Here is a 24,276-nt window from a genome sequence, read left to right as displayed (position 1 = left end):
TATTTATAGCACACAACACAAGGGAAAGAGTGGGCACAACTACACCAAACATGTACTGGAAAATCCAGAATAATGGAATGAAGCAAGAGGAGTCCCTTGTTGCATGCAAAAAGTGTGAAAAGGTTTATTAATAACACAGAGAAATATTATTAAGAACACTTAAAACTGGGAAAGATCAAAGGGGTGATCCACCCATGAACAGTTTAGCACATCACCACTGAAACCTCATGGAATAATACAGATGGAATAAATCACATAAGCTCAAAAATAACAGTACCAGAGAACAGTATACAGCAATACATAGTCACCAAATGTAGGACTAACATAAATATGGTACAGATCAGAGAGAGCCAATACAATACCAGATGAGTAAATAGTGAGAGAGGAAGTGTGGGTGCGCCTGCCCCACGCGTTACGCCACCATGTGTGGCTTCATCAGGGGTAAATGGAATTCTATTTACCTGCAAATTAACCCTATATCTGCAGGTAACTAGCATTTTCAGAAGTGATGGGTTCCATTTAATGGCTTTAGACCACATTTTTGTACTTGCAACTCACTTAAAACTTGTCGAAGCTAAGTAATGAGGGGCAGGGGCTTTTCACAGACCGACAAAGTCACTTATTTATAGCAGACGCTGGTTCATTTCAATAGCAGAGCTAGTCCTACTTCTCTGCAGCAACCAAACGCAAACACTGACAAACTGGCTATTGGGATTTGCAGTTAGTCAGCTCCCTTAACAAGCGGCATTGATCGCGTTTCGGCACAGGAACCTCTTAGTTTAGAGAAAAAGGTGAAAACCAAGGATCAAAGGCTAACTCACAAATGGGGCAACTAACAGAATTGAAGTATATCAGTAAGTTACATAAATATTTCATAAGGTCTACGAATAAGTTATTTTAGCTGTGCAACCCTGTTAAAAGGGGTTAATAGGGACTTTTTCATCCTTTATTGGCCTAAGAACTTAGCAGTTAGTTACCATCTACTAGCCCGTTCTGTCCTGCGATTATCTATTTTGGGCCCCAGTCTGCTGACATTGGCAATACTCCTGCTTCCTGCGACATCATTTTGACAGAGCTGCTCCTTCTCTTCTATTCAGCTTTGGCGATGGGATGTCATGCTGATTGACCTCTGGCTCCCTGCCAAGTCTGCTGTCAATCAGCAAGACGCCAATAGTGATGCTCGGTCCAGAGAACAGACAGGAAAAGAAAAGCGCTGTTTTGTCTACATGAGGTCAAAGAAAGCAGAATAGCCACCTGAGCTGGGAGGGATTTTCAGAGAGCAGAACAGGCAAATAGTTAGAAACTACCTTACTGTCAAGTGGTTTGTCCCATAAGAAAAAAAATAAATCTCAGAAAAACCCTTTAAGCAGGTGGCAGAAGTCAGCTGTATTAAGTAGCATTAAACAAAAACATACCACTAGCATTGGCAGCCTGTACAACCTCCATGTAAGAGGAAGGATCATCTGCTTTAATGTAGGAGTCAATTGCTTCTTTGACCATTCCTTTCTGAAGCTGAGCCTTTGCCAGTTGGCTCCAAACGGCTGGCTCATTGCAGCGCTCAGCAAATTCGTAAGCACGGTCCAAATTTCCAATGTGCTCAATCAAAACCTAAAACATAAGAAATGGTCATTAAAAACTCAACACATGCAAGACGTATGGCCTGAAGACAGGTTTAGGGGTATTGTCTAACCTGTATGGCAGAAGTGTTCACATCAAATTTTCTGAAAATGGCAAAGGCTTCCTCGTAGAGCTCATTACTGATGGCAATGTTTGCAATATCTGGAGCATCATAATTATCCAGCCGATTTATATATTCCATAACCCTGGTACGATCCGCTTTAATTGCAGTTAGGATCAGCAAGTTCTGTAGATTTCTGAAGAGGAAAATGGGATAATCAAAACTGGATGAAGGCACGTACATTTCATTTACTGCTTGTTTTACATATAATGTATAATAATTTTAAAAAATAACCATCACTAGGGTTGCAAAATTACAATACGTATACATGAAAACAAGCAACTGTGTAAAGCGCCATGGAATAAATGGTGCTATAATAATAAATAATAATAATAACTAATATAGGTTATCAGAGGAATCTGCTTCCATCTCTGCCAGAATTGATCGGTCATTATCAAAATTCTCTATTCTGCGGTAAAATCTGTATTCAGTGAAGACTTTCCCATTACTGAGATAGGAGATGGCAGTTGTTACTGATGAGATTCTATGGCAGAGGGAGGAGCTAGCGGCAGAGGAAGGAAAGGAGCTAGCGGCAGAGGAAGGAAAGGAGCTAGCGGCAGAGGAAGGAAAGGAGCTAGCGGCAGAGGAAGGAGCCAGCTTCTCCCTTTGCCGCTCGCTCATCCCTGTCATAGAATCTCATCAGTAATCTGCCTTCTCCTATCTCAGTAATGGGAAAGTCTTCACTGAATAAAGATTTTACCCCAGAATTTAGAATTTTGATAATGACCGATCAATTCTGGGAGAGATAGAAGCAGATTCCTCTGATAAGATATATTACACACTTTCTTATTATCATGTGTACTATTGATTTATGAAATAAAAATGTAAACGATTATGCTTTAAGTACTTCCTGATGGCCAATATATTTTTGTAAAGCTAGGAGGAGATTCATCAGGTTAATACAACACCATTAAAAACTATTTATGAGTAAAAGCTATGATCACTGAAACAGGTTACTAAATTCTAATGAATCAACACTAATAGGATGTAAACATTTACCACGGATTTGTTTCTACAGATTTGATTAGCGTTTCTAAAATAATGGATCGCAAACTGGTGTGAACATATTTTCTTCCATCTGTCCTCTATTTGCTAACCTACCACATGCAATTTCAGCAAAAAATTTTGTTTACTTACCGTAAATTCTTTTTCTTATAGTTCCGTAATGGGAGACCCAGACCATGGGGTGTATAGCTTCTGCCTCCGGAGGACACACAAAGTACTACACTAAAAAGTGTAGCTCCTCCCTCTGAGCATATACACCCCCTGGATAACCAAATATAGCCAGTTTAGTGCAAAAGCTGAAGGAGAATAGCCACCCACAAGTAGAGATAGAGCAAAAACCGGAACAACCGGAGCCTCTGTCTACAACAACAGCCGGTGATAACACGCGGAACAAGAAACTGCCAACAGGCAACAGGGGGGGTGCTGGGTCTCCCATTACGGAACTATAAGAAAAAGAATTTACGGTAAGTAAACAAAATTCTCTTTTTCTTCATCGTTCCTATGGGAGACCCAGACCATGGGACGTCTCAAAGCAGTCCATGGGTGGGAAATAAACAGAAAACTGAGAAGTAGGCGAAACCTAACTTCACAAATGGGCGACAGCCGCCTGAAGGATGCGTCTGCCCAAGCTCGCATCTGCCGAAGCATGAACATGCACTTGGTAGTGCTTCGAAAAGGTGTGCAGTCTACACCAAGTGGCAGCCTGACAGACCTGCTGAGTCGTAGCCTGGTGCCTGAAAGCCCAAGAGGCACCGACAGCTCTGGTCGAGTGTGCCTTGATCCCCGGCGGGGGAGGCACCTGAGTACACTGGTAGGCATCAGAAATGGCCGACCTAATCCAACGAGGTAGGGTCGGTTTAGAAGCCGAGAGGCCCTTACGCCGACCTGTGGTCAGCACAAAAAGAGAGGTGCACCGCCTAAGAACAGCGGTGTGTGACACATAGATCCGGAGCGCCCGCACCAGATCTAGAGTATGCAGCACTTTTTCAAAGCGATGAACAGGAGCCGGACAAAAGGAAGGCAAGGAAATGTCCTGGTTAAGGTGGAAAGGAGATACCACCTTAGGGAGAAAGTCCGGAGTCGGACGGAGAACCACCTTGTCTTGATGAAAAACCAAAAAAGGTGACTCCGAAGAGAGCGCAGCTAAAATCAGAGACTCTCCTGAGGGAAGTTATGGCCACTAGAAAGACCACTTTCTGTGAAAGACGAAACAAAGAAACCTCCCTAAGAGGCTCAAAGGGGGGTTTCTGCAAAGCCGCGAGGACCAGATTAAGGTCCCAGGGATCCAAAGGCCGCCGGTAAGGCGGAATGATGTGAGATGCGCCCTGCATAAAGGTGCGCACCTGAGCCAGCCGGGCGATACGCCGCTGGAACAACACTGACAGAGCCGAGACCTGTCCCTTGAGGGAATTGAGGGATAGTCCTAGCTGCAGACCGGACTGTAGAAAGGACAGGATGGTCGGCAAGGAAAAAGGCCAAGGAGCATGGCCGGAAGAACGACACCAGGACAGGAAAATTCTCCAAGTCCTGTGATAAATTTTGGCCGAGGAAGACTTCCGAGCCCGAGTATTGGTGGAGATGACTTCAGGAGGAATGAAGTCGTCAAGATCCAGGACTCAAGAGCCACGCCGTCAATCTGAGAGCCGCAGAATTCTGGCGGAAAAACAGACCTTGTGAGAGAAGGTCTGGGCGGTCCGGGAGATGCCACGGCACCTCTACGGACAGATGGAGCAGGTCTGGGTACCAAGCTCGCCTGGGCCAGTCTGGAGCAATGAGGATGACCCGACGGCCCTCCATTCTGATCTTGCGCAGGACTCTGGGCAAGAGAGCTAGAGGGGGAAACACGTAAGACAGACGAAACTGGGACCAATCTTGAACCAGCGCGTCCGCTGCAAAGGCCTGAGGATCGTGGGAGCGAGCCACGTAGACCGGGACCTTGTTGTTGTGCCGGGATGCCATTAGATCCACTTCCGGAGTGCCCCACTTGCGGCAGATTGACCGAAACACTGCCGGATGCAGATCCCACTCGCCGCTGTCCACGGTTTGACGGTTGAGATAATCTGCCTCCCAGTTTTCTACGCCTGGGATGTGGACTGCGGATATGGTGGACTTTGAGTCCTCCGTCCACTGAAGGATGCGTTGAACCTCCAACATTGCCAGGCGGCTGCGAGTCCCGCCCTGGTGATTGATGTAGGCAACTGCTGTCGCGTTGTCTGACTGGACTCGAATGTGCTTGCCCGCCAACAGGTGGTGAAAGGCTACGAGAGCTAGAAGCACAGCTCTGATTTCCAGCACATTGATCGAGAGGGCTGATTCGGACGGAGTCCAAGTGCCCTGCGCTCTGTGGCGGAGATATACTGCTCCCCAGCCGGATAGACTGGCATCCGTGGTGAGGATCACCCAGGACGGGGCCAGGAAGGAGCGTCCCTGAGACAGAGAGAGGGGCCGAAGCCACCACTGAAGAGAGCCCCTGGTCTGTGGCGACAGAGCCACCAACCTGTGCAAGGAAGAAGTCCGCTTGTCCCAACAGTGGAGAATGTCCAGCTGCAGAGGACGCAGATGGAACTGGGCAAAGGGAACCGCTTCCATTGACGCCACCATCTGACCCAGCACCTGCATTAGGTGCCTGATAGAATGACGGCAGGGCCTCAGCAAAGAGCGCACCGCCAGATGGAGGGACTGCTGTTTGACTAAGGGCAGCTTGACAAGTGCCGGCAGAGTCTCGAATTGCATCCCTAGGTACGCGAGTTTCTGGGTCGGAGTCAGAGTGGACTTGGGCAGATTGACAAGCCACCCGAATTGAACAAGAGTGGCGAGAGTGAGCGAGACACTCCGCTGACAGTCTGCACTGGATGAAGCCTTGACTAGAAGGTCGTCCAGGTAAGGAATCACTGCCAACCCCGGTAGGTGCAGAACCGCAACCACTGCTGCCATGACCTTGGTGAATACTCGAGGGGCCGTGGCTAGCCCGAAGGGGAGAGCCACGAATTGGAAATGTTCCCCTCCGATTGCAAAACGTAGCCAACGCTGGTGTGAAACTGCAATTGGCACATGCAGATAGGCATCTCTGATGTCGATGGATGCTAGGAAATCTCCTTGGGTCATTGAGGCAATGACTGATCGCAGAGACTCCATGCGAAAATGCAGCACCTGAACATGCTTGTTGAGAAGCTTGAGATCCAGGATGGGCCAGAAGGAACCGTCCTTTTTGGGGACTAGGAAGAGATTTGAGTAGAAACCTCTGAACCGTTCCCAGGCGGGAACCGGTACAATTACTCCGTTGGCCTGCAAGGATGCCACGGCCTGAGAGAAGGCGGCGGCCTTGGAGCAGGGGGGAGTTGACAGAAAAGAAGGGAATTTTGTTACTTACCGTAAATTCCTTTTCTTCTAGCTCCTATTGGGAGACCCAGACGATTGGGTGTATAGCACTGCCTCCGGAGGCCACACAAAGCATTACACTAAAAAGTGTAAGGCCCCTCCCCTTCTGGCTATACACCCCCAGTGGGATCACTGGCTCACCAGTTTTAGTGCAAAAGCAAGAAGGAGGAAAGCCAATAACTGGTTTAAACAAATTCACTCCGAAGTAACGTCGGAGAACTGAAAACCGTTCAACATGAACAACATGTGTACCCGAAAAACAACCAAAAATCCCGAAGGACAACAGGGCGGGTGCTGGGTCTCCCAATAGGAGCTAGAAGAAAAGGAATTTACGGTAAGTAACAAAATTCCCTTCTTCTTCGGCGCTCCATTGGGAGACCCAGACGATTGGGACGTCCAAAAGCTGTCCCTGGGTGGGTAAAGAAATACCTCATGTTAGAGCTGCAAAGACAGCCCTCCCCTACGGGGAGGCAACTGCCGCCTGCAGGACTCTTCTACCTAGGCTGGCGTCCGCCGAAGCATAGGTATGCACCTGATAATGTTTGGTGAAAGTGTGCAGACTCGACCAGGTAGCTGCCTGGCACACCTGTTGAGCCGTAGCCTGGTGTCGTAATGCCCAGGACGCACCCACGGCTCTGGCAGAATGGGCCTTCAGCCCTGATGGAACCAGAAGCCCAGCAGAACGGTAGGCTTCAAGAATTGGTTCTTTGATCCATCGAGCCAGGGTGGCTTTTGAAGCCTGCGACCCCTTGCGCTTACCAGCGACAAGGACAAAGAGTGCATCCGAGCGGCGCAGGGGCGCCGTGCGGGAAATGTAGATTCTGAGTGCTCTCACCAGATCCAACAAATGTAGATCCTTTTCATACCGATGAATTGCATGCGGATAAAAGGAAGGCAAGGAGATATCCTGATTAAGGTGAAAAGAGGATACCACCTTAGGGAGAAACTCCTGAATGGGGCGCAGCACTACCTTGTCCTGGTGGAACACCAGGAAAGGAGCTTTGGATGACAGCGCTGCTAGTTCAGACACTCTCCGAAGAGACGTGACCGCTACCAGAAATGCCACTTTCTGTGAGAGTCGAGAAAGTGACACATCCCTCAGGGGCTCGAAAGGCGGCTTCTGGAGAGCAACAAGGACCTTGTTTAGATCCCACGGATCTAACGGCCTCCTGTACGGAGGTACGATATGACACACCCCCTGCAGGAACGTGCGCACCTTAGAAAGTCGCGCTAGACGCTTCTGAAAAAACACGGATAGTGCCGAGACTTGCCCTTTCAGGGAGCCGAGCGACAAGCCCTTTTCCAACCCAGATTGCAGGAAGGAAAGAAAGACAGGTAACGCGAATGGCCAGGGGGATACTCCTTGTGCAGAGCACCAGGCTAAGAATATCTTCCACGTTCTGTGGTAGATCTTAGCAGACGTGGGCTTCCTAGCCTGTCTCATGGTGGCAACGACCCCTTGGGATAATCCTGAAGACGCTAGGATCCAGGACTCAATGGCCACACAGTCAGGTTCAGGGCCGCAGAATTCCGATGGAAAAACGGTCCTTGGGACAGTAAGTCTGGACGGTCTGGTAGTGCCCACGGTTGGCCGACCGTGAGATGCCACAGATCCGGGTACCACGACCTCCTCGGCCAGTCTGGGGCGACGAGTATGACGCGGCCGCAATCGGATCTGATCTTGCGTAACACTCTGGGCAAGAGTGCCAGAGGTGGAAACACATAAGGGAGCCGGAACTGCGACCAATCTTGCACTAAGGCGTCTGCCGCTAGAGCTCTTTGATCGCGAGACCGCGCTATGAAGGTCGGGACCTTGTTGTTGTGCCGAGACGCCATTAGGTCGACGTCCGGCACCCCCCAGCGGCGGCAGATTTCCTGAAACACGTCCGGGTGAAGGGACCATTCCCCTGCGTCCATGCCCTGGCGACTGAGGAAGTCTGCTTCCCAGTTTTCTACGCCCGGGATGTGAACTGCGGATATGGTGGATGCTCTTTCCTCCACCCACATCAGAATCCGCCTGACTTCCTGGAAGGCTTGCCGACTGCGTGTCCCTCCTTGGTGGTTGATGTATGCCACCGCTGTGGAGTTGTCCGACTGAATTCGGATCTGCTTTCCTTCCAGCCACTGCTGGAAGGCTAAGAGGGCAAGATACACTGCCCTGATTTCCAGAACATTGATCTGAAGGGTGGACTCCTGCTGAGTCCACGTCCCTTGAGCCCTGTGGTGGAGAAAAACTGCTCCCCACCCTGACAGACTCGCGTCTGTCGTGACCACTGCCCAGGATGGGGGCAGGAATGATCTTCCCTGCGTTAATGAGGTGGGAAGGAGCCACCATAGCAGAGAATCCTTGGCCGTCTGAGAAAGGGAGACTTTCCTGTCCAGGGAAGTTGTCTTCCCGTCCCACTGGCGGAGAATGTCCCATTGAAGTGGACGCAGATGAAACTGCGCGAACGGGACTGCCTCCATTGCTGCCACCATCTTCCCTAGGAAGTGCATGAGGCGCCTTAAGGGGTGCGACTGACCCTGAAGGAGAGACTGCACCCCTGTCCGTAGAGACCGCTGCTTGTCCAGCGGAAGCTTCACTATCGCTGAGAGAGTATGAAACTCCATGCCAAGATACGTTAGTGATTGAGTCGGTGCCAGGTTTGACTTTGAAAAGTTGATGATCCACCCGAAAGTCTGGAGAGTCTCCAGCGCAACAGTCAGGCTGTGTTGGCATGCCTCTTGAGAGGGTGCTTTGACAAGTAGATCGTCTAAGTAAGGGATCACCGAATGACCCTGAGAATGCAAGACTGCTACCACTGCCGCCATGACCTTGGTGAAAACCCGTGGGGCTGTCGCCAGACCAAATGGCAGAGCTACGAACTGGAGATGGTCGTCTCCTATCACGAAACGTAGGAAACGTTGGTGCTCTGTAGCAATCGGCACGTGGAGATAAGCATCTTTGATGTCTATTGATGCAAGGAAATCTCCTTGAGACATTGAGGCAATGACAGAGCGGAGGGATTCCATCCGGAACCGCCTGGCGTTCACATGCTTGTTGAGCAGCTTTAGGTCCAGAACAGGACGGAACGAGCCGTCCTTTTTTTGGAACCACGAAGAGATTGGAGTAAAAACCTTGCCCTTGTTCCTGCAGAGGAACAGGGATCACCACTCCTTCTGCTTTTAGTGAGCACACCGCCTGCAGAAGGGCATCTGCTCGGTCGGGATGTGGGGAGGTTCTGAAGAACCGAGGCGGAGGACGAGAACTGAATTCTATCCTGTACCCGTGAGACAAAATGTCTGCTACCCACCGGTCTTTGACCTGTGGCAGCCAAATGTCGCAAAAGCGGGAGAGCCTGCCACCGACCGAGGATGCGGAGGGCTGAGGCCGAAAGTCATGAGGCAGCCGCCTTGGAAGCGGTTCCTCCGGTTGCTTTCTTGGGGCGTGACTGAGCCCGCCAGGAATCTGAGCTCCTTTGCTCCTTCTGAGTCCCTTTGGACGAGGAGAAATGGGTCTTGCTGGAGCCTCGAAAGGACCGAAACCTCGACTGCCACTTCCTCTGTTGAGGTTTGCTTGATCTGGGCTGGGGTAAGGAGGAGTCCTTACCCTTGGATTGCTTAATGATTTCAGCCAATTGTTCACCAAACAGTCTATCTACAGATAGCGGCAAGCTGGTTAAACATTTTTTGGAAGCAGAATCCGCTTTCCATTCCTTTAACCACAAGGCTCTGCGCAAGACAACAGAGTTGGCAGACGCAATTGAGGTACGGCTTGTAGAGTCCAGGACAGCGTTGATAGCGTAAGTCGCAAACGCAGACATTTGCGAGGTTAGGGACGCTACTCGCGGCACTGCTGGACATATGATAGAGTCCACCTGTGCCAGGCCAGCTGAAATAGCTTGGAGTGCCCACACGGCTGCGAATGCTGGAGCAAACGACGCGCCAATAGCTTCATAGACAGACTTTAACCAAAGGTCCATCTGTCTGTCATTGGCATCTTTAAGCGAAGCCCCATCTTCCACTGCAACTATGGATCTAGCTGCAAGCCTGGAGATAGGGGGATCCACCTTTGGACACTGGGTCCAGCGTTTGACCACGTCCGGGGGAAAGGGATAACGTGTATCCTTAAGACGTTTGGAGAAACGCTTATCTGGGTAGGCATGGTGTTTCTGGACTGATTCTCTGAAGTCAGCGTGGTCCAGAAAAGTACTCAGTTTAGGCTTGGGATACCTGAAATGGAACTTCTCCTGCTGTGCAGCTGCCTCCTCTGCAGAAGGGGCAGGGGGAGAAATTTCCAATAGACTATTGATGGATAAGGTCATTTACCATGGCGTCACCATCAGGAGTATCCAGATTGAGAGCGGTTTCAGGATTAGACTCCTGATCACCCTCCTCTGTCTCATCATGTAGAGACTCTTCTCGCTGAGACCCTGATCCCCGTGATGACGTGGGGGGTCTCTCCCAGCGAGCACGCTTAGGCTGCCTGGGACTGTCATCTGAATCAGAGCCGTCAGGCTGAGATGCCTGTGACCCCCTTGAAGCACTGATTAACTCCAACTGAGGGGGACCGGGGAACGTTGCCGCAGCAGTGTCCATGGTCTGAGTAACTGGCCTGGCCTGCAAGGTCTCTAGGATTTTTGTCATAGTGACAGACATCCTGTCAGCAAATACAGCAAACTCTGTCCCCGTCACCGGGACAGGGTTCACCGGCGACTCTGCCTGGGCCACTACCACCATAGGCTCCGGCTGACGAAGTGGCACAGGGACCGAACATTGCACACAATGGGGGTCATTGTAACCTGCCGGTAGATTAGCCCCACAAGCGGCACAAGCAGCGTTCACAGCCTGTGTCTTGGCACCCTTGCGTTTTGCAGATGACATGTTGTCGTCTCCTCAGAGCAATAGGGGTATACAGCCAAGAAGCGACCTTACAGTGCAATATATATAGATATATCTGGTACAGGAAAAAGTACACCAAATAACACTGTGGCACTAGTGGGGCCAGCACGAATGTGCTGCTTACCGCCCGCTTAACGCGGGTGTGTGGTCGCCAGAAATCCCTTGTCTGGGTCTCCCAGAGCCTGTGTCCGTTCCCCAGCCAGACTGCATGCAGGAATGGCTGCCGGCGTCTCTGTGGAGGGGGGGGGCGGGCCCTGGGAGTGCTCAGACAAAAAGCGGGAAACCTGTGTCCCACTGTGCCCAGTGAGAGGGCTGGAGCATGTAAATAAGGCTCCAGCCCTCGGCGCTGACGATTGCACAACGCCTGTCCCCTTCCCTGATTGACAGGGAGGGGGCGGGAACGAAGCGGAGCTAGGCCGCAAAAGCCGGGGACTAGATTTATAAGCGCCGCCGTCGTAAAAGCACGGTCGGCGCTAAGTCCCCGGCGCACTACAAGTCCCAGCCGCGCCGCCGCTCCCGGAGCGGCTGGCGCGGTAGTTCCCAACACATAAAGTCACTCAGCCAAGCTGCAGTGACTCAAACCCCAGCGCGCAGCGCTACTGTCCCCGGCGCACTAGCACACCCAGCAAGTCTGGAGTGTGCGCGGCCAGTCCATAGGGGGACACAGAGTACCTGAATGTTGCAGGGCCTTGTCCCTGAACGGTACCCCGGCTCCTAATCCAGCAGGTTCAATGGGTCTGTGGACGGAGCCCGGCCTCAGGGCTTGGAGGCCGGTAAGATCCCACTTCCTCAGAGCCCCTCAGGGGGATGGGGAAGGAAAACAGCATGTGGGCTCCCGCCTCCGTACCCGCAATGGGTACCTCAACCTTACAAACCGCAAGTGGGGTGAGAAGGGAGCATGCTGGGGGCCCTAGTATGGGCCCTCTTTTCTTCCATCCGACATAGTCAGCAGCTGCTGCTGACTAAACAGTGGAGCTATGCGTGGATGTCTGACCTCCTTCGCACAAAGCAGAAAACTGGTGAGCCAGTGATCCCACTGGGGGTGTATAGCCAGAAGGGGAGGGGCCTTACACTTTTTAGTGTAATGCTTTGTGTGGCCTCCGGAGGCAGTGCTATACACCCAATCGTCTGGGTCTCCCAATGGAGCGCCGAAGAAAATCTGTTTGGCGGGCTGGAAGAGAATTCTATCCTGTAGCCGTGGGAGATGATATCCCGCACCCACTGATCAGAGACGTGTTGAAACCACACGTCGCCAAAGTGGGAGAGCCTGCCACCGACCAAGGACGTTGCTGGCGCGGCCAGATAGTCAAGAGCAGGCTGCCTTGGTGGCAGCAGCTCCTGCGGACTTCTGAGGACACGGCTTCATGCGCCAGTTGGGCTTTTGGTCCTTGGCTGAGTTAGTGGACGAGGCCGAGGGCTTAGAGGACGACCAGTTGGAGGAACGAAAGGAACGAAACCTCGACTGGTTCCTGCCCTGGACAGGTTTCCTGGTTTTAGTCTGTGGCAAGGAAGTACTCTTCCCGCCAGTAGCTTCCTTAATAATCTCATCCAGTTGTTCACCGAACAGCCTGGACCCAGTAAATGGGAGCCCAGCAAGGTACTTCTTTGAAGAAGCGTCTGCCTTCCACTCTCGAAGCCACAAGATCCTGCGGATAGCGAGGGAATTAGCTGAAGCCACCGCAGTGCTGTGAGAAGCCTCCAGCATGGCAGACATGGCGTAGGATGAAAAGGCTGAAGCCTGGGAAGTTAAGGCAACCATTTCAGGCATAGAATCCCTGGTGAGGGAATGCATCTCCTCTAGAGAAGCAGAGATGGCCTTGAGAGCCCACACTGCTGCAAAAGATGGGGAGAACGAGGCCCCTGCCACCTCATATACAGATTTGGCCAGAAGGTCAACCTGGCGGTCAGGGGGATCCTTAAGTGAGGTGCCATCAGCCACTGATACAACTGTCCGGACTGAGAGTCTAGACACCGGAGGGTCTACCTTAGGTGAATGAGCCCACTCCTTGACCACCTCTGGTGGAAAAGGAAAACGGTCATCAGAACCACGCTTTGGGAAGCGTTTGTCAGGACAGGCCCTTGGCTTGGTCACAGTGGCGTGAAAACTGGAGTGGTTAAAGAACACACTCCTTGTTCTCTTAGGCAAGGTAAACTGGTGCTTTTCTGCCAGAGAGGGTTGCTCCTCTGATACTGGCGGATTGAGGTCCAGTACAGAATTAATGGACGCAATCAAATCACTAACATCTGCGTCACCCTCGGTCAGATAAATGGGGCACATGGAGGTAGCGTCCGAGCCCCCAGTAAAGGCATCCTCCTCGTCCTACGAGTCAGCTCGTGAATCAGAGCCGCGGGACGAGGAAGGAGAGGGGACCCTGCGTCTCCTTTTAGGAGGACGGGGTCTGGGACCAGATGAAGAATCCTCCGTGAGCTCTGCAGAGCGAGCCGGAGCAGCAGAGGCGCCCTGAGAAGGGAGCTGATGCATGCTCAGCAGAGTCCGGGACAACTCTCCCATGGAGTCGGCAAAGGACTGGGAGATAGACTTAGAGAAGGATTCTACCCAAGCCGGGGGTTCAGCCACCGGGGCCGGAAGCAGGGACCACTGGGGAGACTCCAGGCTGAGGCACCACCATGTTAGAGCAGGCATCACAATGTGGATATGTGCTCGGTTCAGGCAGTACGAGCTTACATGCAGTGCATATTGAGTACAGCCTTGCTCCTAGTGTGAGACATGCTGCTGAAGTGGGGGCTCTGAGCCAGAATGACCCCCAGAGAGTGTATAAACAGGTCCACAACCGGAGGTTGTGGCTTACCAGACAGTTTGTGTGCCCTCCAGATCCCACAGCCCGGACCCCCAGAGAGATGCTGCAGCCAGCGCCGATCGGTGTGAGAACGCTGATAAAATGGCGCCGGAGCGAGGAGAGGGGGCGGGGCCTACTCTAAGAGCGGGATCCAGAGGGCCAAGGAGACATACAGGGGAGGGAAACATCTCCTCAGAGAGGAGTGTCCCTCCCCTGTGCCGAACAGCCGGTGGGCGGAGCCACACTGTCCCTCTGCACGACTGACATGCAGGGGCAGTGAAAACGAAACTAGGCCTCAGGCGAAGCCGGGGCCTAAATTTAACAATGCGGCCGGCGCGCAGGCACCCTCGGCGCGGTTCTCAGGTGAAAACCAGAGAACCGGACGGAAATGTCACAACAGTTAAACAGCACTCTCCCCCCAACAATAAAGTACAAGGGACCCCCCGACAATAACGTCTCAGATACTTAGCTTGTGAGACGCAGGGCCAGGTCCCTGAGGGATGAGTGCTCCGTCCGGCAGGATCCTGAAAGGGCTGCGGATGGAGACCGGTCTCCTGCAAGGCAGTGAGAACCGTGATGGCTCCCACTTCAAGCCAGAGCCCGAGGGATGGTGAAGGAGCGCGGCATGTAAGGCTCCAGCCCTGAAATCAACCTTAACAACACCGCCGACACAGTGGGGTGAGAAGGGACATGCCGGGAGTCCAGGTTTGGACCCGCTTTTCTTCAAACTCTTTCCAAAAATCAGATGAGAATGCATGTGTGGATGTGTGCCTCCTGAACACAAAGCATTGAACTGGCTATATTTGGTTATCCAGGGGGTGTATATGCTCAGAGGGAGGAGCTACACTTTTTAGTGTAGTACTTTGTGTGTCCTCCGGAGGCAGAAGCTATACACCCCATGGTCTGGGTCTCCCATAGGAACGGTGAAGAAAAAAGGTAGGTAATAAATAACAGCATAGGAGACTGCAGAATTGCTCTTCACAGCAGGTTTGTCGTGTTACTCAGATACTAATGCTGGACGTGATTTGTGGTTCTGCAACATGAGACTAGAATGTCCTGCTGCCACAAAGACAAGTCATGGAAGTAATTGGGGCTGTGCTAATCCAGCAGGTGTGGATTTCTGCTGTTGGATCAACACTGCTTGTGTGATGCAAGACAACCATTTCTGCGATGTAGCTGTGTGACATTGTGGTTTCTAAGTCACATGTTAACATGTAGCCCTAACCTTATTCTGTAGACCAGCTTTAAAAATTACATTTTGCTGTTAAAATTTGGCTGTGAAAGTGTACAGAGCCCCCAAATGTAAAAGTATGGATATAATAATAATAATAATTAATAATAATAATTTTATTCATTTATATAGCGCTATTAATTCCACAGCGCTTCACATACATTGGCAACACTGTCCCCATTGGGGCTCACAATCTAGAGTCCCTATCTGTATGTCTTTGGAATGTGGGAGGAAACCGGAGTACCCGGAGGAAACCCACGCAAACACGGGGAGAACATACAAACTCCTTGCAGATGGTGTCCTTGGTGGGATTTGAACCCAGGACTCCAGCGCTGCAAGACTGCAGTGCTACCCACTGAGCCACCGTGCCGCCCAGTGGGTACGGAAAGTATTCAGACCCCTTTAAATTTCTCACTGTCAGTGCAGTTATTTGATAAATTTAAAAAGGGAATTTTGTTTACTTAGCGTAAATTACTTTTCTTCTAGCTCCTATTGGGAGACCCAGACAATTGGCTCCTAGCGTCCTCAGGGTTATCTCAAGATGTCATTGCCACTATGAGACAGGCCAGGAAACCAACGTCAGCCAAGATCTACCACAGGACTTGGAGGATCTTCTTATCCTGGTGCTCTGATCAGGGTTTTACTCCCTGGCCGTTTGCCTTGCCCACTTTTCTTTCTTTCCTTCAATCCGGAATGGACAAGGGTTTGTCTCTCGGCTCTCTCAAGGGACAAGTATCGGCGCTTTCCGTGAATACCTCGATAAAAAGAGCCGAAAAACGGCCCCCTCTTACAGGTGGGCAACCGCCGCTTGAAGGACTCGCCTACCTAGGCTGGCATCTGCCGAAGCATAGGCATGCACCTGATAGTGTTTCGTGAAAGTGTGCAGACTCGACCAGGTAGCCGCCTGACACACCTGCTGAGCCGTAGCCTGGTGCCGCAATGCCCAGGACGCACCTACGGCTCTGGTAGAATGGGCTTTCAGCCCTGAAGGAATCGGCAGCCCAGACGAACGGTAGGCTTCAAGAATCGGTTCCTTGATCCACCGAGCCAAGGTTGACTTGGAAGCCTGCGACCCCTTACGCTGGCCAGCGACAAGGACAAAAAGCGCATCAGAACGGCGCAGGGGCGCCGTGCGAGAAATGTAGAGCCTGAGTGCTCTCACGAGATCTAACAAGTGCAAATCCTTTTCACATTGGTGAACTGGATGAGGGCAAAAAGAAGGTAAGGAGATATCCTGATTGAGATGAAAAGGGGATACCACCTTAGGGAGAAATTCCGGGACCGGACGCAGAACCACCTTATCCTGGTGAAACACCAGGAAGGGGGCTTTGCATGACAGTGCTGCTAGCTCAGACACTCTCCGAAGTGATGTGACTGCCACTAGGAAGGCCACCTTCTGCGAAAGGCGTGATAGAGAGACATCCCGCATCGGCTCGAAAGGTGGTTTCTGAAGAGCCGTTAGCACCCTGTTAAGATCCCAGGGTTCTAGCGGACGCTTGTAAGGTGGGACTATGTGGCAAACCCCCTGCAGGAACGTGCGGACCTGCGGAAGCCTGGCTAGACGCTTTTGAAAAAACACGGAAAGCGCCGATACTTGTCCCTTGAGAGAGCCGAGAGACAAACCCTTGTCCATTCCGGATTGAAGGAAAGAAAGAAAAGTGGGCAAGGCAAACGGCCAGGGAGTAAAACCCTGATCAGAGCACCAGGATAAGAAGATCCTCCAAGTCCTGTGGTAGATCTTGGCGGACGTTGGTTTCCTGGCCTGTCTCATAGTGGCAATGACATCTTGAGATAACCCTGAGGACGCTAGGAGCCAATTGTCTGGGTCTCCCAATGGAGCGACAAAGAAAGTTAATTTTTTTTTTCTCATTAAAGGGTACCTGTCTAGTTTTTTTTACTATGAAACCAAAAGTCTCACCTTCTGCAGCTCCTGCGCTGCATTCTAGGCTCTTCTCCCATGATTGCTCAGTTTGGCTGGACGGCCAGATCTAGGAAGAATTCTGGTAGTCCCAAACTTCTTCCATTTAAGAATTATGGAGGCCACTGTGCTCTTAGGAACCTTGAGCACTGCAGACATTCCTTTGTAACCTTGGCCAGATCTGTGCCTTGCCACAATTCTCTGAGCTCCATGATCAGTTTGTTTGACTTCATGTTTCTCATTTGGTCTGACATACACTGTGAGGTCTATTGACAGGTGTGTGCCTTTCCAAATCAAATCCTATCAGTTTAATTAAACACAGCTGGACAATGGAGTAGAGGAGTAGAACTATCCCAAGGAGGATCACAAGGAAATGGACAGCATGTGACTTAAATATGAGTGTCTGAATACTTATGACCATGTGATATTTCAGTTTTTCTGGTTTAATAAATTTGCTAAATTTGATACATTTCTGTTTTTTTTCTGACAAGATGGGGTGTAGAGTGTACATTAATGAGAAAAAAATATGAACTTTTCTTTTTTGAATTTACCAAATGGCTGTAATGAAACAAACAGTGAAAAATGTAAAGAGGTCTGAATACTTTCCGTACCTACGGTAGTTAATTTAATGCGAGAGCCTGTGCCTCTTGCACATGACTGCTGCATCTAACCACAAACACAGTTGTGTATCCACTGCTTTAACACTAGAAGTCCCATGAATTTCGAGCTCCATAGGGTTCCAATGGTAGAAATGTCAAATGACCCCTCTCTGGGACTTCTAGTGTTAATACTGGTGCCACTCCATAGCCAACGTTGGTAGCACAAAATGTCTACAGTATCCTGATCAAGAATGCTTTCTAAAACGTACCTGTGTTCACTGAATACTGAATTATCCAAAACTATCTTCTCCAATAGCTCAATGAGCTCATTAGGAAGGTCAGCGGTCATGAAAGCTTTTACAGTAACAGACACTTCTTCTGGATCTTGAGTTTCTGACAATGCTGTTTGTACAACCTGGACGGTAAAAACATTGCTTTACTTACAAGACAAAAAGCTCAAAAAGGGGCAAAATGCTTCTGGTCTCACCATGTGACATTAGCAAGTCATGGAACATACCTGATCAATAAGAGGTCTTCTGTATGGATTGCTTTCTAGCAATACACTGGCCCATAGTTCAGGGTCTTTACGGCGTACCAAATATCTTGAAAGGCTTTTGAAAAGTGAATTTTCATTGCATACCTGAAGGGAAAAAAAATTGATAAGAGGCTACAAACACTAAAAGAGGAGTCTTCACTTTCCCCAGAACAAAAACTGGCCAAAGTTTGTGTGTACAGATAAGAACATACATTGATAAGCTCCAAGTCACACTGTCCTCTCTCGTATGCCACACATGCCAGATGGGGATCTCTCTTTTCACAGTATTTTCCAACAACACGGCTGTCGTAAAAAGGATTTTCACGAAGGAAACGTTCCGGGTTGTTATTACTGTCAATGTAAATCTTTGCCAAAGCATTGTGTGTGGCTGGCTCCTCACAGCCCTCATGGATCCTAGACTCCAACCATGGCAGAAGCAACTTCAACCTAGAAAAGAAAAATAAAATAAGACATGGTAAAAAGAAATAGGGCAAGCAGTCCAAAAATGGCTTGGTATAAAAGTACAATGATGCACAAGGGAATTTCAGGCGCCTACCGGTTCCTTTTTTCAACTTCAGCAACAAGCTCATCGGTGGAGAATTGACCCCTCACCACAAGGATGAGGTTCTTGATCACATCCTCAGAACAATCCACATCAAGCAAGCCACCAATAACCACAGGCAATCGGCTAGGGTTAACCTTACCGGGAGAACAAAAGACAATCCAGCGTTAAACGCAATAGTGGACATTGCAGAACATAAGCATTATACAAGATATCTTTGAAATAAAAACGGTCTACACCCATGCTCTATATCCTTCATAGAAGATGGGTTTAGTCTGTCTACTGAAACTTCTACTTTTATGGGATAGGCTTATAATGATTACTCTTCAAAACTAAAGCAGAGGAAGAGACTGATTAAAAAAAAAAAATTACATAGGAAGAATACATTTTATGGATGCTGCTAAAGCTTTTTTCATTATTACCATCACCTACAATATATGGCAGCAATCTAGGTCTAATACCTAAAAAGTAGCCTATAGAGATATAACTATATGCTACCTGCACAGTAGGACAAGAACAGCAACAATGCACAAGAGTCATTAAAAGTTCCAAAGAAACGGGTGCCTTACCTTTTGCACATAGATCTCAATATACTTCTGCAGATTATTTCTGTACAGATACAGGACAAGATCATGGACAAAGTCAAAGCGGTCACATACAATTATGAGGGGCAGCTGGTCTGTAAGTTTGGCTTCCTGCAAGGATGCATAAAACAAGACATGTAAAAGCATACCAATCCTGCATTATTACTAGCTAACCTACAATTAGTAACTATTTTTTAGCAAACCACTAATGTTAAATAGTAGATTACTTTTTTTTCCTCCAAAATATAGATCAACTATTCTGACACCGATGCATGTTATAAAAAAATAATTGCCACTAATATCAGAGTAAAGAAGTTTGCAGATTGGATTTCCGCAATAGTCACAGAGCACGCTAGGATTCTAAACTTAATTTCCAATCATCAAAACAAAAATCTTAATATGTCCCCCTTTTTCCACATAACAATCCTACATACACAAGTACACCAAATAAGTACAGTGGGGAGACCCGCGTAAGATTTACCTTGTACATGTCCTGCTCATTCCACAGACAAAAGGAAAAGCACAAAAAATAACTTCCATCAGGAAAAGCTTAAAATACATTACAATGGGTCTACAGGGGGTACTAGGTCTAAACGTTATGACAGTTCAACTACGAAGTAAAAGAAATGCTACTAAAACGTATGAGGTTATTCTCTGTAGTGACAGTCCCATTAGGCCTCCTGGAAATGTAGAAAGGAAATATGACAACTAGGTGTGTCCACTCTCACACCATTATCACTGATTGGTCAGGCGATGATGTTACCAGTTTTGTATCTGGCTCTTCAAGTTGTCAGCCAATTCAGAATAGCAGAAGGACACCACATTGTGGAATACTAGAAAATGCTTCTCCAAAAGCATTAAAGGGAACAGGTCAGGTAAAACACGCTTTTAACCTTCAAATATTAGGTTCATTTGCAGGTTAACAGCGTTGTGAAGCTGCCTGGCGCCGGCACCGCTGCCCGGAGGAAATTAACTTTATTTATCCTGGCAGCTTCAGGCTTTCAGTCATAGGGGTGGCGCCAACTCTGCTTCAGTCACCACTCTGCGCATTGTGAGCAGCAGCTGTAACAGCGCCCGACTGACGGACAGCTCTAATCCTGAAATGCAAATGCTTACAGGTTCCCTTTATATAAACAAAACAGACAAGTAAGGAGCCTTTTTTAATTCGTCTTCATATATTTTCTGATAGGTTACTTCAACGTGTGAGAAGACAAGTTGTCTGTATACAAACACTTTCACCTATTTTTGGTGAATATTTGAGGGAAAAAAAAAAAAAGCTGTAGGGAGACAGCACCACCAATTCAGCTAGTCATTGGAAAGGGCATACAGCACCCCAAATTCTAGCTCAAAACAGGAGCTAGAAAAACAACTTAAATTTTATAGTCTATGAACTCAAACTGCATTATAAGACATTAACACTAGAACTACTGGACTCGTGACACCTATATAGAAATACATGGTGCAAAGTAGTCAAAATGACTACCTCAGTAGTTCTAGTGTTAATGTTCACAGGCAAGATATCTGGTAAAGTGGACATGTTATATTACACCACCCATCCTACACTGTTTCGACTGGCAGCAGGGTTTTTTTCCTTTTTGGTGGCATGTACGTTTTCCCCCCCATTTTACCTTACAATCTACTAGAAACCCTTTATAAGGCCAGGTCAGAGGATGCCTTTCCGTGGCATTGTAACGAGATTCCAGTTTTTAACATGTAACCCCAGATAATGAAGTGTGGCTGTGCCTGACAGTGGGCGCTCCACTCACTACAGCCGCTACTAAATGAAACAAATTACCATTTCAGCTTCGGCTAACATCCTAATTAGAAACCCACATTTCTCAGGATATCATTCACACATTAGCTAAAAGATCAACTCAATCACAATTACCTTAAGGAAGTTTTTAACACGCTCTGGGTCGTAACAGTTACTCTCTCTGCAAATTCGCTCAACTTCTTTTATCTGGCCGGTTTTGCAAGCTGCCTGAATGTACTTAAAGTGAACATCGGGATCTTGGCTGAAGTTAACAATAGAGCCCAGGAAATAAAACAGCCCTGATGAAACAAGAAGAAGAAAGTGTATTATTTATTTTACTTGCTTGTATAGTGCTATTAATTCCACGGCACTTTATGAACATCGCCGTCACTGTCCACATTGGGGCTCAAAATCTAAATTTCCTATCCATTCAGTGGGCAGGGGAGGAAGCAAAAGAGTACAGACTGGACAGCACAGTATCGCAGCTGCATTCTGTGGGGTTAAATATTTATAAACAGGTTTTACCTCACAGAAAGCAGCACCTGCGAACCTATGCTTTAGTGTCTATATACTCTTTTGCATCCACCCATGCCCATGAGATGTGGTATGATCAGACCATGTTATTGCATGGTCAGACACAGCCACTACACAGTACATAAAGGCACAATAAGATTAACAGCATAGGAACTTTTTTTTTTTTTAAATATCCAACTGTGGACTTATTTTTGTTCCAAGATCTATTAAATAAAATGTACTTTGCGGGAAAACTCCTGTAAGCTAATCTAAGGGTCCATTTATACAGATTAATCAGTGGCACTATACAACAATCGATGGGTAAATTTTTTACAGATCAGCGTTTAATAACCTGTTTACACAAGACGACCAAACTTAGGGCCCAGTCACACACAACGACTTACCAGCGATCCCGAAAACGATGCGACCTGATAGAGATCACAGGTAAGTCGCTGGGAGGTCGCTGGTGAGATGTCACACAGTCAGATCTTACCAACAATGCAGGAACGATACAGGTCGCAGTAGCAACCTGTATAACGATCAGCAGTCACTGAGACCCGGTCACACAGTGTCAAACACAGCGATGTGTCCTGCCCAGCAGGACATCGCCTTTGAAGAAAATGGCCTGGACCATTCTGCAACGACTAGAGATCTCACAGCAGGTGCCTGATCGCTGGTAGGTGTCACACATAACAAGATCGCTAACGGGATCGCTACTGGGTCACAGAAACCGTGCCTCAGCAGTGATCTCGCTATGTGTGACGGTACCTTAAGACCAAACTAGACAATGGTCACTTAATTCATAGAGATTTCTCTGTGCACATAGGCTTCCATGGTTCTTGGCAGTGCAAGCGAGTCTTGTTGACACAGGCTAATGCCCCAACAAGAACAGCGATTAATTTTATTTTTTGTTGTGCTGCGCAAAAGAACAATTCTCACAATGCACAAATGTTTTGTCTATCAGGTGATCAGCAGCCTGTTTACAGTGAAAGATTTAGAAAACGAGAATTTTTATAAACACTTCTTGATAATCTGTCAGTGTGAATGCAGGTCAAGTATAAAATTCAGCTTGCGATTCGGTGCACTCGCTGCTCCTGTACCATACCCTGCCTGACTGATTTCATCTTCTGCCATCTATATCTATAACTGCCTTTGTGATTTTCCATCATTAGCTGGTTATAGCAGAGCTCACCTGTCCTGCACTTTTCCACAAAGTGTGTAACAACCAGATAGTGAAGAGTTGTGCTTGTTGACAGCTGCTGACCAATAAGTGATATGAAACTGCAAATGCTACTCTGTTGATGAGCATGCCAGAGGATTATCTTTAGCCATATGCATCAACAAAAAACAGTTCAAGATCACCGATCTCTCACCAGCAGGCAAAAAACACCGATCTACTCAGCAATATCTAGTAATCACAAGCTTCTTTGTGGAGGAGTGCAAGATAACTGAGCTCTTCTAGACACCAGCTAACAATGAAGTAAAACCACACTACAGATAAAATGATGTAGATGGCAGAAGATAAAATCTGTCAAGCAGAATTCTGAATAGGAGCAGAGAGTTTATTCTAAAAGTCGAATATACTATGTCGGTGCTGGAGGCAGAGCAGATTTATGCTGGCAGGAAGACAACAGATATAGCACTGTGCATGATTGACCAGGGAACTACAGGACAATTCCAAATAGCAACTGGTAGGTAAATATAGCCTGGAGGGGCATCCTTTGGAGGAAGATATGTGCAAAACTAGGAAATTATCTATATTGGCACAAATTAATAAGTGGCCATTATTATAAGACCACATTGTGATTTTTGGAATCCCTCTTTAAAAAAATACAGTAATATCAGTAATATGTAATTGTGAAATTGTATTTTGTGTCACCATTTCATCCCATTAGGATTGTTTTTTCTGTTTTCCAGTGCACTGTATGGCAAAAACTACAACTAACGCTGCAAAAATGAAGCGGTGATACAGCTATGTAAAAGTAAAAACAAGGGGTTTTCCACACCAGGGCAAACGTTTGGAAAGCTGTGTGGCTTGCCAAATACTAAGTGTATTATATACACACTATTAGTATCTGGCTGTTAGCTGGTTCAAGCTGTTGTCACTTTAACACAAGTATGAGATTTCCATGTTTGAAGTGACGTGCCAACTAGATACTCAATTGTTTGTTAACATTCACTAAATCGATTTGGCAGGATATTTCAAACCTGAAAATGGTTATACTTGTGGTTACATGATGGCATGACTGACAAGCAGAGCCAAATCCTAACAGTGTGTATATTACACATTTCTTCGGTAAACTAAATTATTTTAACAAGCTTGAACAACATGATCCGTGTCCTCCCAAAAAATCAACTGAACGCAGATCACAGATGATACAAAGCAATTATCTGCAGCCTACATAATAACTATTAGCACAGAGGATTGGTTGGAGGACACAGATCATATCCTTCCAGAATGCTCCTTTACCCGAAATGACAGTTCTCCAAAAAATGATATCAATGCTGAATGGAAGTTTGCTGTATTCAGGTCCCATTGCAAGCCACATCACACACATCAAGCTCTGCATCTATCAGTATTTAGTGACAAAGAGGTGATCATTTCACTTCAGAAGGATCAGGGTGAGGCTCAAATGGATCTCTTTAATGGCTGAGCATTATGATATATATTTAAATTTCTGTAGCATGAGCTATATGTTGGTTAGCTCCATGATAGGGTTACACTAACCTAATTTATAGAACCCAATGATAATTGGTTAGCCATGTTCATTGAAAGTCAAA

At 48.0% G+C, this 24,276-nt stretch overlaps 1 protein-coding gene across 4 annotated transcripts in view; it reads right to left on the bottom strand.

The window, feature by feature from the left end:
• Positions 1–24,276, bottom strand: part of CLTC (clathrin heavy chain) — a 105,960-nt gene that overhangs the window by 14,963 nt on the left and 66,721 nt on the right. For all 4 annotated transcript variants that reach the window (XM_075336225.1, XM_075336226.1, XM_075336227.1 and 1 more), the window contains 8 exons: positions 21,118–21,281; positions 19,215–19,340; positions 18,640–18,782; positions 18,296–18,530; positions 18,066–18,188; positions 17,818–17,963; positions 1,691–1,874; positions 1,416–1,608 (listed from right to left, as the gene is read on the bottom strand). In XM_075336225.1, coding sequence (XP_075192340.1) covers positions 1,416–1,608; positions 1,691–1,874; positions 17,818–17,963; positions 18,066–18,188; positions 18,296–18,530; positions 18,640–18,782; positions 19,215–19,340; positions 21,118–21,281 — 1,314 coding nt within the window. The remainder of the gene's footprint in view (positions 1–1,415; positions 1,609–1,690; positions 1,875–17,817; positions 17,964–18,065; positions 18,189–18,295; positions 18,531–18,639; positions 18,783–19,214; positions 19,341–21,117; positions 21,282–24,276) is intronic.

This window comes from Anomaloglossus baeobatrachus, chromosome 2 (genome assembly GCF_048569485.1).
Source record: "Anomaloglossus baeobatrachus isolate aAnoBae1 chromosome 2, aAnoBae1.hap1, whole genome shotgun sequence".
Classification (NCBI taxonomy): Eukaryota; Metazoa; Chordata; class Amphibia; order Anura; family Aromobatidae; genus Anomaloglossus; species Anomaloglossus baeobatrachus.
The sequence above is the reverse complement of the archived record's forward strand: the minus strand, read 5'-3'. Positions and strand labels throughout refer to the sequence as shown.